General features: G+C 42.2%; 1 protein-coding gene across 9 annotated transcripts in view; it reads right to left on the reverse strand.

The window, feature by feature from the left end:
* TSPAN4 (tetraspanin 4) overlaps positions 1 to 18,782 on the reverse strand; it is a 486,061-nt gene that overhangs the window by 240,778 nt on the left and 226,501 nt on the right. The window contains exon 1 of one of the 9 annotated variants that reach the window (XM_082230622.1): positions 6,804 to 6,900. The exons of the other annotated variants lie outside the window; for them this stretch is intronic. Coding sequence (XP_082086748.1) covers positions 6,804 to 6,870 — 67 coding nt within the window. The 5' untranslated portion in view covers positions 6,871 to 6,900. Of the gene's footprint in view, positions 1 to 6,803; positions 6,901 to 18,782 lie in introns of those variants that run through there. 9 annotated transcript variants of the gene reach the window in all.

Consider the following 18,782-nt stretch of genomic DNA (forward strand, 5'->3'; position numbering starts at 1 on the left):
CAGGGCTCCCTCCCGGGAAGTGAGCGCCTGTTGCGCAGCCGGAGGGTTTCGGCATCGCGGCGCCTTGCAGGACGAGGGAGGCACGTCGGGGAGCAGGGATGCCACTCCGCGCTTGCTGCCCCGGGTAGAGCCCGCTTGCACCGCGCCCCCATCCCCCCCGGCTCGTGCTGTGTCTTGGTTCGTGTGCATGCGATCCCCTGTCTTGCGCTGCGGATCCTCTCGCGCGCGGAGAGGCGGCAGACACCATGGGGCTCCTCGCGCTGTTTCTGGTGCTCGGGTGCTTCTACAGGTACGAAGGTGCAGCGGCGCCGCGGCAGGTAAGGCCACAAAGGCTGATGCTCGGCGACGCTGCTCTGCTGGAGGGGCGCCCAAGATTATTGGGGGGGCTCCCCCCAAACGAATTTTTGAGGGGACTCGGGCCCCCTCAGGCCCCATGGAGTCGGCGCCTATGCTTGGTGCTACATACATTAACCATGAAGAACCCTCAGGCTTGTGTGGCTCACTTCTCCCCATCCTTCCTAAAAATGCTGATATCATATAAGGTTCCTTCCCATTCACAGAATCATTCATTATTGCTCATGAAAGAAGACCATTTGTGTAAGCTCTTAAACAATTATACACCTTTATGGCCTTCATATAATAAAACATGAAAAATATAAACAATGTTCAGGAGGCGAAAGCCATTGCTGACACAGCCAACATGGCACCACCCCAAACCAAGGGGAGGTATCGGCAAACTAGAAGAAAGCCCAAAAGCACAAAACAGATTTGGGGGGAAATCCTGGGGGGGCCGGGGCAAGCAGGTCCATCTGTGAGACAAAAGGAGGCCTTATAAGCACGTGTGTGTCCTTGTTTTGGAGAGTATGGCATTGTGAGATAGTGTAAGCAACAAGAACATGGGTCAGGCCAATGGCCCATCTAGTCCAGTATTCTGTTCTCACAGTGGCCGACCACCTCAAAGCAGATCATGAGCACAACAGAACTCTGGCCTCCTGTGATTCCCAGCAACTGGCATTCAGAAGCATAATGCCTTTGACAGTGGAGGTAGAACCATTTCTCATCTTGAGAAATATTCAGCAGTTCAGCCAAGGAATGCCCCCCCCTCCATAAATACCATCGACCTACCTCATAGGGTTATTTCAGACAAGATAAGAACTTGGAAGCACGTTCCATGTTATCTGAAATGGCTCCTAGGAGGCTAAATCAATGTTGACAAAGCACATGTGGTTGCAAGGATAAAGCAAAAGAAGTGCTAGCGAACTGCAGCTTCTTATTAAAGCAAACATTAAAGATAAGTATGCTAATTTAGATAAAACAAAACATTTCCCCAAATAAACTTTGGGATTAATCCAAAGTGACCCTTAACCCGAGTGAAACTACTTAAGCAACATGCCTGGAGTTTCTGCCATTCTTTGTTCAATGTGTGCCAAAAACAAGCACAACTCAGTTCTTGGCTTCCTGTTAGGCACTTCAGGACATTTCTACACACACACACACAGATACACAGACACAATCAATGTGATCTCCGAGTGTGTTTTCCCCTGAGCATAGTAATACTCTCTCAGGTAATCTCAGAGAGATAACAGGAGAATATAGTCAGGAGTCATGTGCATGCATAAGATAGGGGGAGCTTTGCTGTGGTGGACGCACAACCATGCCATTGCTCCCACACACACACACACACCTTTAAGATGCAGCTAAGCTCCATATACAGTGGAGGAGTGGGGCAATGTTGGAGGCCTTTAAAAGGGAAGTCAGTGCTGCAGCTGTCCAGCTGGCAACCCTGCTGGTTCCAAAGGACAAGGAAGCCAAGAACTAGAGCTATGCAAAAATTTATCCCACATTATTTTTCATCAATTCTCCATTCAATAAATAATGAGAAAAAAAATGCTTGTGCTTGGAAACTATCCAAGGAGAGAGAAATTTTCAGTGGCGTGAGGAGTTTGCACACACCTTCCTTTCAAGGCAGCCAAGGAGCACGTTCTTTCATTCTACAAATCTTTTCTCTGCTGGTCTGCAACCAGCAGCCTTCCTGGGTACTTGCCTTTCCAGGAAACCCTGGGACATTTTCAGCTGGGATTTCCTGTAAGCACAGGAAGGCTGCCAAGGGTTTGCTGTGTTTTTTTTTTGTTTTGTTTTTTAAAAAGTGAAGTCTTTTTACCTTTAAGGAAAGCAGTGTGGGAAAATAGAGAGGGGCATTAAGGTAAAACGAAGGAGTTTGCTTAAAAGCAGAATGTGGCAGACAAATAGAAGTCTCTTGCACAAGGGGAAAAAAATTTATAATCTGGACAGCATCAGGTGCTTTTGTGAAAAAAGCAACTCCTTGAAGCAACAAGGTTGTTGTTGTTGGGGCAAAAAGATTCATGCATCGCAGGGAGTTGGACTGGACTGGGGTGAAACTGTCTCGGCCCCAGTAGCTGTCGCATATACCACTACTAGTTAAATATTGGGGGGTGTTCACTGGGAAAATGGTACAGAGTTAATCCTTCTCCCCCTGCTATCCGAATCAAGGGCAGGTAGACTGCAGCTGCTTTTTGAAAGAAATTCAGGAATTCATGCATGCCTCTTGTTCATGTGCAGTTGGGCCCTAAGTACAGTGGTACCTTGGGTTACATACGCTTCAGGTTACATACTCCGCTAACCCAGAAATAGTGCTTCAGGTTAAGAACTTTGCTTCAGGCTGAGAACAGAAATCGTGCTCCGGTGGCGCGGCAGCAGCAGGAGGCCCCATTAGCTAAAGTGGTGCTTCAGGTTAAGAACAGTTTCAGGTTAAGTACGGACCTCCGGAATGAATTAAGTACTTAACCCGAGGTACCACTGTAATGGGAAATTTATAGGGCATCCTTTGCAATCATGGGAATAGCCAAGGGGGAGGGGGTCAGCTGCCCCCCAATAAAGTAAATCAATAAATATACTTAACGAACTGAGGTTCTGCCCCCCAACATAAAGCCTGGTTGACCCTAGTCTGCTTCACAATTGTCAATTTGATATTAATCTTGTATGATTTTAATATAATTACTAAATCTTGCTTATTCACAATGTTCCAAACGGGTTTGTTCATGAAGCACTGCAATGACAAATATTCAGTATGCTATCCCCTACTATAAGATTTGCTGCTAATCTGTCATATTTATCCAGAGCAAAATCTTTAAAACAACCTCATAAGGTGCTTAGCAGGTTCTCAAGTTTTGTCTAATTGCAGTATTTGTCTAATTGCCTGGATGATTACTTCCTTCCAAGATTTCTCAGCTGAACAAGCCCACCACATGTGGAGATAATGCCCTTCTTGTTTACAACTACTCCAACAATTTGAGAATGTAGAAGTAACATACATTCTAAAGATTTTCCTAAGATTTAAGTTTCTACTTATTGGCCATAATGCAATGCAGAATTAAATGTGCTTAAGCCCACTTCTTTCAATGTCTTATGTACACGCATATCATTAATTGGACAAGTTCTTTTGCAGTTGGAAACACTAACTATTATTTATAACGAATACTAACTACTAACAGACTTACATAAAGAATATGCTTTGTCACAGCCTGAAAAATCTTGCTGCTCACACCTAACAAGCTTCTCACAGGAGTACAGGTCATAAGGACAAAAGACAAGCTGACTACAATTCCTGACTTGGCCACTGTCACTAAACTTAGTAGTTTTGCTTAGAACTTGACCCTACAAAAGTGCAATGTTGCCTTGATCGTGCCAAGCTCTTAAATAGCTACTTCACTCTGGGCATAACAAAGTGGAATGGCTATGAAACTACTCATGTGCTTAAAGATAAGCTTGTGTCCAGTCCTTTGCAGAAATGTCAGTAGACGGCAGTATTCAAAAGACAACTGGAGAGACGATAAAAAGTACCAGGGTCTTACAAGTGAGGTGTGTGACATATAGCATCAGAGCAAGTTTCCCATAGATACTAACGGTACAGTAAACTATCATCAAATGCCACAAATATCCATTGCATTTTTGATATTAATAGGAAAATTATGGGACAGGTGAAACACCCACACCGCAACTGCTGGAGATTTGCCTGTCATGCAATACAGTATTTTAAGACTGGGTGAAATTCTTTGATAGTACAACAGGGTATCTCACAGGGAACAGAAAAACACACACACAAATAATGAGAATCCACACCCTTCTGCAGAAATGCTGTGTGGAAGATTCTTAACCTTATAATTGCAATGCTCTGTAAGATTCCTGTTCCTAAATGAAGAAAGCTATGGAAATATCATGTGTCAGAGGGATTTTGCCAACACAAAAGGTTGCCATAACTGTGCTCTCTTCAGATGATCAATAAAATACAAATACACAAACCAAGCTCTCAAATCTCCTAAACTGTCATGCTCTATATCTGCCACTAGTAAGTCAGAGCCATCTTTAGGGCAAGTGATCACAGTCTTTCATAATCCTGATTGGCTCAATGCTACATAAAATTATCCTTGTTGCTAGTGGGGAATATCTACATGTTTGTTTGTTTTGAGAATGGAATATGCCCATGCATTGCACATGACCCCTTTTTAATTGCAGAATGAATGCTGGTTCCCTGTATGTCTACAAGGCACAGAGGAATGACAGTAGAGGCAGGGTGGATAAAACACTGTCTGGAAAGCCCAAGTATAATGGCTCTACTTGCACAGAACACTAAGCCAAATTATGGCTTAGCATGAACAACCAAGCATGCTAGTACCCATTTAGAAATTGGTGGCCATTGTATTCCTTTCCTGGTCCTGCTGCTGCAACGCTACAGAGAGCTAAGTCATGGTCTGGCTTAGGGTTACATGTGAACGAGAGCTTGTGGTTTGTCTCCCGCAAAGATAACATGAGTATCAACCACAAGCAATTCTTGTTTAGTCGAAGACAACTTACGCCTGGTGCAGATGCTGAGGAGGTGGGGTGGGGTTGACCCACGCGGCCAGCCATTGATGCCCAATGCCTATGCCAAAGCCCAATGCCTATATATACCCAATGCCTATGCCAAAACTTACTTACATCTATAATCAATAAAGTTGTGGCTGTTTTCCAAAATGCTGTCATATCATTCACGCTGGTCTTACACATCCAGAATCCTTAGCCCTCCCAGTAAACCCTAGCCCGCTGTGTTGTGGTCCACAAGCCACAAGCCCACAGTTGCACATAATGCTAAGTCAAACCATGGCTTAGCTCACACTATAGCATGTCATAGTTTGGCTCAGCACTTTTTTTCTTTTAAAAAAAGTGTAATGGTACAGTACTCTCATTTTGACTCAGGAAAATCACCATTTTATAGTTCAAATCCAGAAAAAATAAATACAGTAAATGGACAAAAGTACAAAGATTCACAAAATGTTTAGGGGTATGCATACCCCGGCTTCCCCCCAGGAAAAAAGCACTGGTTTGGCTTAGTATTGCATACAAACCAGACCAATGTCAGTACAGTGTATGGGAGACTTAAAAGGACGTTAATCATCTGGTGCAAAGTGGTTGCTTGATCTCAGGGGACAGAGGCCACCTGAAAAATACCAACTGTGTGTTGATGATGGGGTCATACTACCAGTCTTGTAGGGCATGAAACTACAGGCTCATAAGAAGGTAAGTACTGCCAAGTTGGTGGAGGGAGATGATCCTTCTACATGAAGTTTATCTCCCAGGGAGGCTCACCTGGCACCATCATTACATATATTTAGGCACCAGGTGAAAACGTTTCTCTTCAACCAGGTGTTCAGTTGATTAAACATGCTATGGCCTTTTAAGTGTGTTTGTTGGAGGGGGCTAATTGGTTTCTTTTTGTTTTATTGTGTATTTTGTGTTCTTATTTTGTATTTTTATGCCGTGAACTGCCCTGTGATCTTTGGATGTAATATGAACTATGCTTTGAGTTATACCTGATCTTATTAAATCAAAAATACTTGATGATGATGATGGTAAGCCATATGAACATTCTTCCTTTTTAGCATTTTACCAATTTTATTTATTTATATTAAATATAATAAATAACAATGAATTTATCAGAATTTGTATAGTGCTAACCTGTAAAAAATTCTAAACTGTTTACATAGAGTACATGTTAACATTATTGATAGAAGTCAGAAATTAAAAAAGACAGTTGGCCTAATTCCCCCCATCTAAATAAAATCAGCAGTTAAATAAATATACATTATACAAATAAAATTACATCCTTATGCCTTACCAACTCCTTTCCAGCAACTCGCTAAAACTGAACGCCAGCCAGATAAGAAGTCCGATCAGCACTACAACCTAAATTGGTGTTGATCTCCATAATCCATAACGCAACTTCCTTGCTATTTATTTCTGACCTCATTCATGTGTATTATCATTCACATAATTTAGGCTCTAATTCACAACCAGACACACCATACTCTACTAATGCATACTGAAAACTGAACTATCCATCTCTAGCAACTTCTCTTGCTGAAAACTGCCTTGGAGGTAGTGCTAATTTTATCAGGCTTCTGGCCAAATGAGAGCGGCTTGGAATCTCTATAAATTCCAGTAGCTAGATTCCCCCCAAACAATTGGCGGCTGGAAACTTTCCCTAAGAACTAGGAACATAGGTAAACTCAAATTCAAGCACAGCAAGTGGCCAGAAGGTGTATATCTAAAACTTTAGCCAACACACAGGACTTTAAAAGCTCTGTCAGCTTTAACGTGCAATGAAAGAGCCCTTAAAAAGTTGAATTTGGTTGAGGGTAAGGAAATTAAACATTTTGCACAGTTCAGACCATGTCATCATTGTATTTACAGCATTACGGTGCTAGAGAGAGCCACCAGAACCCAAGACAACACGACATACACTGTACCTGGTTGGGGCTGCAAAAGTAAGACAGGTCCATCCCAAAGGATTAGCGAAGCTGTGGGTAGGCTCATCTCGGCTTGCTGCTTGTTCCCCTCCTGCCTTACATACCACAGCTCCCTTGCTCAGCCTTGCAGTGTCTGAGTGGAGTCCTGATTCATGATTTCAGGCTCCAGCAGGAATGTAGCAATTGAAAACTCGGAACTATTTTTACCCTTGACCAGCCGCAGCCTCTCTGTTCTATAAAGACTTCTAAAGAAAAAACCATTCCCAGCTAGTTCAGGATGTGTTTTAGGGATCTATGGTTCTCTGGCATTTGCTGTAGCTTTTTAAACTGCACAGTTGCTAACAGGAAAAAGTGAGCTTACACTCTGCTATTATTGACAACAATCAAAAAGTCAGGCTGTTGATCCATGGTGTGTGTGTGTGTGTGTGTGTGTGTGTAATTTATTTCTTACTTTTCACTGTAAACATTTTAGGGACAGCGCCTCCAAAACAAGGAGCTTAATTCATATGCACACAATATTTCTTTTAGGAATTTGATTTTATCCCCCAACTGATATAAAAAAGAAAAAGGAAGAAGTGCAGGAGGAGCAGGAAAGAAATCTCTTTCCGGACATGAAAATTATGAAATATTAAGTTGCAAGAAACAGGGGTAAAGGAACCTTAAGTCTGCAAACCATGGCACAGTTCAATTGTAGACCTCATTCTAATAAGCCAGGTCTTTTTTGCACTGAGAATGACCCTTGTGCCCATCCAAATACTATTTATGGAAGGGCAAACTGGGCACTTTCCCAGGAGAAAGCATCCCACCCCCCCACCCCCACCCCCAAAGCTCAGCCCAGCAGCAAGGAGGAACACTATGGAAACTTATGCGCAGCCTGCACCACCATACAGCTCATTCACATTAAATCACAATTTGCTTCAATGTGATGTGTAAATTGGGCCACTATATGATGACATGTGAGAAAAGGAAGGAGGAAAGGGAACGCATGGGCACAATGTTCCTTCATGATTTAATAAACCATAATTTATTAAACCCAGATCATTGTGCCTGAAGTGGACTGTTCTGTTTGGGATACCTGATCCTCATGCACCTCATTCATCATAAACAGGTTGGTGGTCTCGAAGAAACAGACCAAAAACAGTGGACCCTCTGGATACGAATGTAATTCGTTCCAGGGGTCTGTAAGTACCCCGAAAAATCCGCAAATAGAGGCGTCGCTTCTGCGCACACGCGTGGAGCAATAGAGCACTTCTGCACATGCGCACACAGCGAAACCCAGAAGAATACACTTTCGCAACCCGAAAGCTACATTACCCGAAGGTAACGTAACCAGAGGGTCCACTGTACACAAGCTTAAGAATGTCCTAATAACAGGAAACGTCACAATAAACATGAATCATGCTTTGGTGATAGATAAAAATAAAAAGGACAATCACATGGTGGGACAGCAATCCAGCGGAGGCAGCAACACCTGCCCAGAGGACTCCCGGGGAGAGGAGAGGAGACTGAGGGAACACTCCCCAAGGGAGGGTGTTCGAAAAAGGGTAAGAGGCTGACAGCTCTGCAGGCAAGGGGTGACATAGCTGGGCTCCTGAGCCCCACAGGGGTGACAAAGAAATAATGTAGTTGATCAAGGGAGACATGGACTCAAAAAGGTTGAAAATCTCTGTTCTAACCAGTCAAGGAGATATTCCACTATTAGGAGACAAGACACCTCAGCCAGATATCCAGGGCCATTAGCGTAACAGATGAATATTCAGCAGCTTTCTGTGTATAATACAAAGTAACGTAACATGAATAACTGTAGATAATACCATATCTACTGAATAGGAAGCTGCAATCCCTCAAATAAGACACACCCACAAAATGCAGAAGGGATGAAACAAAACTATCTCCCCAGAAAGCACTGTAGCTCCTAAAAGGACAATATAATGAATTCTTATCAGCAGATACACACATTCTATGCAGCAGAATCGGTTACAATCCTAAAGTCACAACAGAAGCCCATGATTCCTGCTGCACAGAGGAACTGAACTTGACAGCAGTAGCATGGAAAACAACTGCTGAGTTCTACAGAATGCCATAGACCTGGGGCTGCTTCAAAGACAATTTTCCTCCATGGTGTATATTAAGTTGTGTTTGATGCTAAACACTTAAAGAGAAAGGATAAATACTCATGGGATCTTGGTATGAACATGTCCATTAAACATCTGCAGAATCAAAGCTCTAAACTGCACTCCTCTGTGAATGTCTTCAGTTATTAAAAAAAAATAGTGCCAACTACATTTCTATTGTTCCATAAGCACTTCTATTTCTGTTATAATCAAACAATTTCTAATATATCACTGTCTTAATAAAAAGAAAAGGGGCAGAACTGAAGCAACAACAGACATTAAGTTCCTCAATAAGCAAGTCTATTTTTCTTACCATCACTTCTTGTTTCTGAAATGAGGAGCTCATTTATATTTTGGTGATGCATGTGTAGGAAACTAAATGTGCATAATCTTTTATACATGGAGCATGCCCCCTAAACTCACATTCTATCTCAATCACTAGAATAGTAGTAGTAGTAGTAATAAAATAAAATAAATAAAATAAAATAAATAAAATAAAATAAAATAATAATAATAATTTGTTTGTACCCCACCCATCTGACCAGGTTGCCCCAGAGTCACTCTGGGCAGCTTCAACAGCCAAATCAAGTCTGAATAGGAAGAGTCCATTCCCTAGGTTCCAGTATCCCAGGTGAGATAAGGATTTTGGACTTGGCCAAATCCAGACACACACACATACACACCCGCAATGATAAGAGAAGCAACAAGGGAATACACAGTAAGCTGGAACAGCCAATGTATAGCTAATGTATGGCAATATTGAACCAATCATATTATGATTGATGAGGGGTAAGGATGGAGTTATTGGGAAAGTGGCTGCCAGTGCTACAATATCGGCAGTGTTATTTTAAGTGGGTTTTTTGTCTGCTCCTGCAGTCACATTAACTGCAGCATTGCAGCCTGCAACACTGACTCCTGATATTTTACCTTTAAATAGGCATGATATAATAAAAGGCTAACTGAGGCTATACTCCTTAAGCATACTTATTAGGAAGCAAGCCACATTAAATTTATTTTTAAGTAAGGATGTTTAGGTTAGTGCTGTTAAGAATATTTAACCATAGCTATCCTTGCTCCCTCAGGAGTATATGCAAAGGGGATGGGGGAGCAAACAGAGCAGATTCCAAAGCAGCAAGTTCATTCCACGTCTTCCAGTTAATTGTTTTCTAATCTCCTTTTGCACACACATCCCAATGCAAACAGAGAGCTCCTCACATAAGGTACCTGTTCTTCATTTTCTCATAGGAAGGCAGCCTCAGACCCTGTGCTCCCCACCTGCCGGCCCAATTCCCTTAATGCTCAAGGATTAAGTGCAGTTTTACAATATTTGCAACCATATTCTTGGTTTGAAAACACCTTATTTGTTGTACAAAGACTAGCAGGTGCAAATCCTGGACAAAATTATTTCTGAATATCACCCAAATATATGCTCTAAGGTACTGAGTGCTGTATCCCCAACGAAGCAGAAATTATAATCCGTGTCCAATATGTGTTTTTGCTGCGCTAATAAAAACAAGGATAAGCAAAACCTCAGTTTGTACCTGCAACTTCAAAGTCCATTTCCCAGTGGGAATTTATTCTATTGATCACAGCAGCCCTTGTCCTTAGTTACCAATGGCTATGGATATCTGACAGACATACAGAAACAGAAATTGCAAATGTTCACCACAACTCTGAACAGCCCTGCATGATTGAAGATTACAACTCATGGTGTGTGTGTGTTTTCAATCCACAACGTATTTCCTGCTATTGAACATCTGAGCTGGCAGTGTCCCAAGTAATTTTGTTTCAGAAGTAAACATTCAATAACACTAAATGCCAGAAAGCGAGCACCAAACATTCAGTATAAAAACCTCATCTTGGGAAATTCAAAATGCTTACATCGCATAATGCTAATGTTGGATCATTCTGTATCAAATCGAAAACACTGTAACATCCAATACTAACTGGAGTTTTACATACAAATATATCCCCCTCTCTTCCCTCGTGGTTTGGCCTGATCTGCTCTTATCAACTCAACAAGATAGGTTTCATATAGCAAGAAGTAGATCTTTGCTGCCTACTCCTCTTCCACTTAAACGATTTACTTATTCCGTGGCCTTCAATTTGGAACAGATGTTTGCCAGCACTGGTAAGAGGCAATCTAGGGGCCCACTCTGGCTACCTTGCACAGCCTTTCACCCCAAAGACTATTATTTATGCACCTAGGATGCTTTCTCCCAAACATGAAGGGCTCCTCTAGCCACCAATTGATCAGCAAAGACATTATCACATTTTGCAGGTAGGATTCAATGGCACACTGGCAAATTCAGACCGACAACCAAAGCAGATTTGGAGCGCTTGTGCAGCCCGCCAAGGCATCCAGATTTGTCCTTTTAAAATGAAATAATATGATTTTTTTTATCGCACAAGGTTGTTGTAAAGATAAATATGATGGTGTAAAATTTCCAGTGTATATGAACGATGCACTGAACACTCCAAAGCCCCAGTGGAATGTCAAATATTATTTTCAATTTCAAAAAGAGGTTTTGCTACCAGCCTTTATATACTCTTCTTTATTTCCAGGATAGTTAATTTTCAGCTTGGCATATCCTCTACCTCTGTTAATGTGCACACACCAATATTCTCAATACGTATTTGGCCAAGTAGACTCTCAGATCCTTCAAGTGTCCCTATTTTCTGGGGACAGTCCCAGATTTACAGAAGCAATCCTGGTTTCTGATTTGATCCCAGAATGCTCCACTTTTCCTTAGGATGTCCCTATTTTCATTGGAGAAAATTTGGAGGGTATGGCAGGATAGCTCTATTTCAACAGAGAAATGTTGGACGGTATGGAGTTATGCGACCCCCGAGCCAAGGAGATAAGTAACTATACAAACTTTAGAAAACATCTGAAGGCAGGCCTGCACAAGGAATGGTGTGTGTGTGTGTGTGTGTGTGTGTGTGTGTGTGTGTGTGTGTTGGAAGCCACCCAGAGTGGCTGGGGAAACCCAGTTAGATGGGTGGGGTAATAATAAAGGTTCAATTTTGTGTTTGTTTGTTTTTGTCTTCCCGTTGTGCAGTGTGACATGGCACCTGCTCAGAAATGAATCACTCCTATCAGTCTTCTATAAGGAGTAAATCTCAAGGATCCCTCCCTAATCCTCCCCTCCTGAGAATCCCTCATCTATGGCTAGTGTGAAGTGGAAATTTATTTCAGTCTGTAGTTTAGGTAGTTAAAATGGCAGCAGCCACAGACTCCACCAAGGAGAATAAATAAATCATACTATGGTAGCTTTTGAAGGAAATACTCTCCTACATCCTCCTCTATTAATGTGTAAATTCCCAGCTGGAATCCTTAGTTGATAAACTGGTAAGAACAGGATGGTTGCTGTGCGCATTCTCACTCTCCCCCCACTACACTGTAATAAAAAATGGTTCACATTTTAACTTCGCTAAATAGAGCTGTAGTGAAGGCTGCAGCAAAAGCAAGCAAGCAAAAGTAAAACAAATCACCTTTACTTCAACAAACCTTTTAATTGAATTTTGAGCAGTGTGCTTAAAAACAAAGCTTTTTGACTCATGCATATAAGCTGTATCATGCATCTTCCTTATTACAGTGGTTACCATTCAATTGATAAATAATTCTGAACAAACCTGCAAATTTAACAGAGCCAGAAGGTAGGGATATAAACTAATAAAACATGGCAGCTTAGGGCTGATAAATACTTTCATATCTGCAATTGTTTGCTGTGCTTTCTCTCTTCTTTTGAATATAAACAGCCTGCAATGAATGCAGTAGGCTTAAAGATTAAAAAGAAGCACTCAACCTTTGGGTTAGCAAATTTTGGATTACCCTTTTCTTCAAAATGAGGGGAAAAACACCAGACTTTTGATATGAGATATAGATAAGGTAAGGCAATCAACAAAGGTTGCTTTGGAATTGCAACTTTTTACAGTGAATCCTTGTCAAATCATTGCATTCTGTTCATCCTCCTCTAGTTTTTCCAGGCCTGATTTGTGATAGGATTTTTGCTTTTTAAAAACAGGTTGTTTTTAGAGTTAACTATGCCTTCAAATGTAAAGCTTCCTGATTACAGTACAGGTTCTTCCAATTTTACTGGTTTCCTACTCAGGGCAGCTGGAAGATCAGTGATGAATTGCCCCTTATTTAATCACCCGGTGTTCCCCAAAGATTGGGTATTACATTACTAGTTTCTTTTCATTATTTATTTCCGCTTTTTATTTACCATTATGGTGAAATAGTGCTATTTCACTATAATGGAAAGAAAAGGGGAAATGGAAATGAAGCAGCAATTTAACAACATGCATATAAACACACAAAGGGAACAAAAGACGATTTAATATGCAGGGGCGGAATTGAATGTTCGCTCTTTCAATAATTCTGACTGTGCAAACATTCCAGCCTGCCAGATGGAATCATCTCCCAACACACACACACACACACACACACACACACACACTCTACAATACAATTTCTGGGGACATGCAGGAGAGGAGAGTGGAGAAAGCCCCATTACACAAGCAGAAGTTCTTGCCCAGGTCTTCAGCTGATGAGGGTAGTTAGGAGAATCTTGCCAAGGCAATTATGGGGCAGTTCAGCCTTCATCCATCAACCATGCAGGAATGCAACAACATGGGCATAGCCAGAACACAGGAAGCTTTCAATTAATAGTAGAAAGATCTCCCTGAAGCTGAGGCTCCAATACTTTGGCCACCTCATGAGAAGCGAAGACTCCCTGGAAAAGACCCTGATGCTGGGAAAGACTGAGAGCACAAGGAGAATGGGATGACAGAGGACGAGATGGTTGGACAGTGTTCTCGAAGCTACCAGCATGAGTTTGACCAAACTGCAGGAGGCAGTTGAAGACAGGAGTGCCTGGTGTGCTCTGGGTCCATGGGGTCACGAAGAGTTGGACACGACTAAACGAGAGAAGAAGAAAAAGAAGAAGAAGAAGAACCACCAGGAGAAAGATCTCAGTTGTGAGTAGACATTATAGAAAGATCTTGGTTGTATGGCAGGCATTGTTGGGTAATGTAACACTTTTGCTTGTATGTAACTTCCTTTTTAATTCCAATGTTTTGCTCATGTCCTTCATGTAGGCTTCCCACAGGCATCTGGTTGGCTATTGTGAGAACAAGATGCTGAACTAGATGAGACATTGGCCTGAGCCAGCAGGCTCTTCCTACATTCTTATGTAATGTTCACTTCCAAACAATTGTGAAAAATCCATGTTTCAACAGCAATAAGGCTCTATGTGTGGAAGCAACCAAAGTTAATTCATTTAAGAACGTGAGTGAAGCCATTTTGAAAATATGCTTAGGGACTATCCATAAAGTATGTCACACTTTAAGGTCTTTTGTTTAACTACTCCCTTGCCTATTTTAAACCAGTAATAAATACTTACTTTCTTGCCACTTTTCTATACCGGTTCCACTCTCTTGAATACATGACATACTTTATGGGTGGTCCCTTAAGTAACCTGCTGGGTAGTTGCCAGAATTATTAATTTTCAAAGTAAATGATATTTGTATCTCCAGTCTACACTTAAAGGATATATGCTCTTAAACAACAGGTCTTGCTGCAAAGGAAAAACCATCTCTAGATACCAATGCAAGAACCATGTCAATAAATAAGAAGGAAAAGGGGTAGATTAAAACAAAATGAAATGCAGGAATTTGTGGGGGACCCATGTGCCCCAGCTGAAATCACACTAGTCAAAAGGACCTGTATTTTAAATTCAGAAATAAAGTTCTTGCCTAATGGAATCCTGTGCATTTTTAACCTGGAAATAAACCCCACTAAATTAAAAAGGATACTCCTAAGTAGGTGTGCACAGGATCGCCACCACAATGTTACTTCACTTAGCTTTACAAATACCACTTGATGTCCAGTGCCATCATGATTTCTTATGATGGTTTGTTTCAAATTTCTTACACAGGGTGTAATTGCTCAATAAATGAACTAAATTAACTGGTACACAGCTGGGTAGGTTTGGGAAAATGATACCAGCCATACAAGTGCAGCATCACTATACAGCGGGCAGCAATCCCTACACACAATTGTTATAGGAGGCTGGTGAGGATCCTAGAGAATTTGGTGCAGGCTCTCCTCCATGTACTAAGAGCCAAAAGGAAAGAGGAATCTTCAGCTGTCATGTTGCTTATACATCCTTTAAAAGATACTCTGCAGCAGCCTTTGCCAAGCCAGTGCATTCCCAACTGTTTTAGGCTACACAGCTCTCAAAACCTGGCTGGGTCTGATGGGACTTGTAGTCCAAAACATCTGGAGGGCACCAGGTTGGGAAAGGCTGCTTTACAGAGAAAACACGTTTACTAAGCATCTGAAAATGCTTTCTTCGGGTCATCAGGCAATTCTCAGCAGTCCCAGAAGCGCCTGTTTCCTTTCTCTATAGCTAACTAAACTCTTTGAATTACAGCCAGACTTTGTAATATCAGTTCTGAGTCCTCAAGGGCTTGCCCAGATAAGGTATATGGTGGTTATTTTTAATATGTGTAAAAAGAAGGAATGGCCAAAATAGGACTATATTAGACAAGAGCTCTATTTGCACTGGCTCTTCCTTTGATTTTTAGGCATGATTCAATGTGCCTGACTTAGAAGCATATCATTATAATATCTCAGATATCGATGAAACATGCTGTTCTACCAGTATGTGAATGCAGACCATGAAACACATGCAGATAAGTTTTAATGGTAGTGATTTCCCCCTTATCAAGCCTTTAAGCATCTTTTGGAAGCAGCACAGAATCATTTTTATTTGCATGGGTTTTTTTGGCCAGGTTTAAATTGACGGGGTCAATTTACTTATTCTGTCCATTATATTTTATATATCTGGTGTTATAAATATGTTCAGTTGCACACTGTACTTGTGTGTAGAAGAGATCACCACAACAATCAATTCTAATCAAGTTCTCTTCCTCAGGCAGGCTGCAACGCCTGACCAAAACTGTAGGATGGGGACCACAGAATAGCACACAACTAAGGATTGCCCCATATATGGAATAAGTAAAAACTTTCCATCTTGTGCTCTTTCACTTTTTAAGTCTCCCCAGTCAAGGCTCTATATTAACCTCTTACAACACTCGTATCTCGTACATCAAATAAACTCAATGCATTGGAAAATTGTAAAGTCACAATCATTTCGGCCAACAACATTATATACTTGACAGTTCCATTTTTATTACACTTTTGGCAGTGTGGGAAGCTTTTTACTCCCCATTTAACAGCTATTTTCACAGAAGCTGCCACAGCTATTAATATTATAGCAGTAGACCTGGCTCGGTTTTAATCAGGGTCTCAAACCAGCTGAAATATTGGTTTACTGCAGAAAACATTTTAATGGTTCCATTTTGTTCCAGCTAGCTGGGAGATTGTGAACAAATTAGAAGAGTTAATTTACCTATTTGTACCATCATCATCATCATCATCATTTTTTGAATTACACCATTTCACCAAGAAATATACAATAATTTGCCCCTCCTGGTATTTTAGAAGTCAGATTTAAAAAAAAACAAACAAACACAAAGTTTCATTATATACTGCTTAAATTCTTTTTTAAAAGATGTTTGCATGTTATTAATGTCCTCAGTTCCATGAGCTACATGAGCTTGTGAACAGTGCCATTGACCTGGATCTAGAGTACCCCTTCCACTGGTGGAAGAATCAACATTTCAGTAGAGGCTGCAGCTCTCAGAATGGGCAAGTAATTTGCATCAATCCCGCCACAGCTTCCTGTCCAGTTCCTACCCTCTTCTCCAACCTCTAGGACAGTGTTTCCCAACCGGTGTTCCGCGGCACACTAGTGTGCCGTGAGACACTGGCTGGTGTGCCGTGGGAGGGAGGCGGGCGAGTCGGGCGGCGAGAGGCGGCGGCGGCGAGGATCCGTGTCGAGCCGGGGGCGGCTCCGCGGTGGTGGTGCCGAGCGGCGGGGCAGCGCGCGCAAAAGGGAGGAGCGCGAGACAGCGGAGGAGGAGGAGGCCAGCATGTCCGGGCAGGAGCAGCAACAGCAGCAGCAGCAACTCCCGGCGACGGCTCCTCCTCCGCCCGCTATCGCCGCCACCACCACAACAGCCGCCGCTGCCTCAGCTGCCGCCGTCCCTCAGTCCCTCGCTCTGCTGCCTCCTCCCACCCCGGCAAGGGGAAGGGAAAAAACGTTCACTTTTGTGCGTCCCTCCCGGCGTGACGCTGCGCGCTGACGTCACGGGGCGGGGCTTTAATGGTGGTGTGCCGCGAGATTTTTTTCCGGTAAACAGGTGTGCCGTTGCCCAAAAACGTTTGGGAAACACTGCTCTAGGATATATTTATGAGTGGGAATTGGTGGGAAATTGTTCTCTCTTCACAAGACCCACTTGCATGAGCAGAAGTCTCTGTTATTAGAACTCTGTTAATCGGATCCAACCCAACAATTTTAATTAAGAAGTGATTATGCAGTGACTGTTTAATAGCTTTGAATTTAGAAGACCATGAGCTTCAGCTTGTTAAAAGCCAGTTTGGTATGGTGAGGGAAGGAGATTTAAGGGGCAGGATATGGAACTGGGCAATGGAAAGCTGATGACTGGAATAAAGGAGTGGGAAACAACCTGAAATAAAAGTAACGAGATGTCAACAACACAGAGTGTTGGGTTTTGACATGGAATATCTATTTTCAAGTCGCTTGCTTAGCCATAGAGCTTACTGGGTGACTTTGAGCAAAGTCACTCCCAGGTTAACCTCCTTCAGTAGGCTACTGTGAAGATAAAAATCAAATAAGCATCCATATAATATCCTACCTAAAGGCACTGAAATAGGACAGGAAAGAAAACTAAACAATTCATCAAATTTGTCAAAGCAATATTTCACTTACAAAGAATGCACAGTGAACAAACAATGAACAATCTCATGTATTTACACTTTATGTGATCTCCATATGGAATGCTTACTCTACAAAGGGTTTAAAGTCACTTTCTAAGTCTCTCAAAATAATTTATTGCCCATCTGAAAGCAAAAAAAAAGGGCAATGACCATGTTTGCATATAACACTCAGTGGAACCATAGCTTAGTGCAAATATGTAAGTGTGCTAGCTCCTGGAGAGGAGATTGCGGTCACTTTGACCCTCCTCCAGTGAGTTAAGTGACGATTTGACTTACTGTGTAATCTGAACCCAGGCTCATAGTTTGTCTTCTCTGGACAAAACACAAGCGGTAAGCCATATAACAAATGATTACAACTTGTATTTAAAGCAAGACAGGCCATGACACGGGCGTCAGATGGCAAGCTAAGTCAAACCATGGCTCAGTTCATAGCAGTGTAGCAGCAGCAGAACCAGAGGACCAAATCTGCCAATCTTCTCTTCAGCAGCCACTCGTGTTTGCACTAAATCATGGTTTTGCTTAGCAGTGTACACAAGCATCTTGCCCAGCCATGGTTTGTGCTATTCACCTGATTTCTTTTTCCATCTCATGGCAAACCAGTCACAGTGGCTTCAAGTTGTACAGCTACAGCCACAATGATGGTTTGTCAGTTCAGACATTGCAGTAAACCATAAAAGGGACGCGGCTGGCGCTGTGGGTTAAACGACAGAGCCTAGGACTTGCTGATCAGAAGGTCGCAGTTCGAATCCCCGTGACGGGGTGAGCTCCCGTTGCTCAGTCCTTGCTCCTGCCAACCTAGCAGTTTGAAAGCACGTCAAAATGCAAGTAGATTAATAGGTACAGCTCCGATGGGAAGGTAAACGGCGTTTTCATGCACTGCTCTGGTTCACCAGAAGCGGCTTAGTTATGCTGGCCACATGACCCAGAAGCTGTACGCCGGCTCCCTCAGCCAATAAAGCAAGTTGAGCGCCGCAACCCCAGAGTTGGCCACGA

This window comes from Podarcis vaucheri (genome assembly GCF_965113315.1).
Source record: "Podarcis vaucheri genome assembly, chromosome: 1".
NCBI lineage: Eukaryota > Metazoa > Chordata > Lepidosauria > Squamata > Lacertidae > Podarcis > Podarcis vaucheri.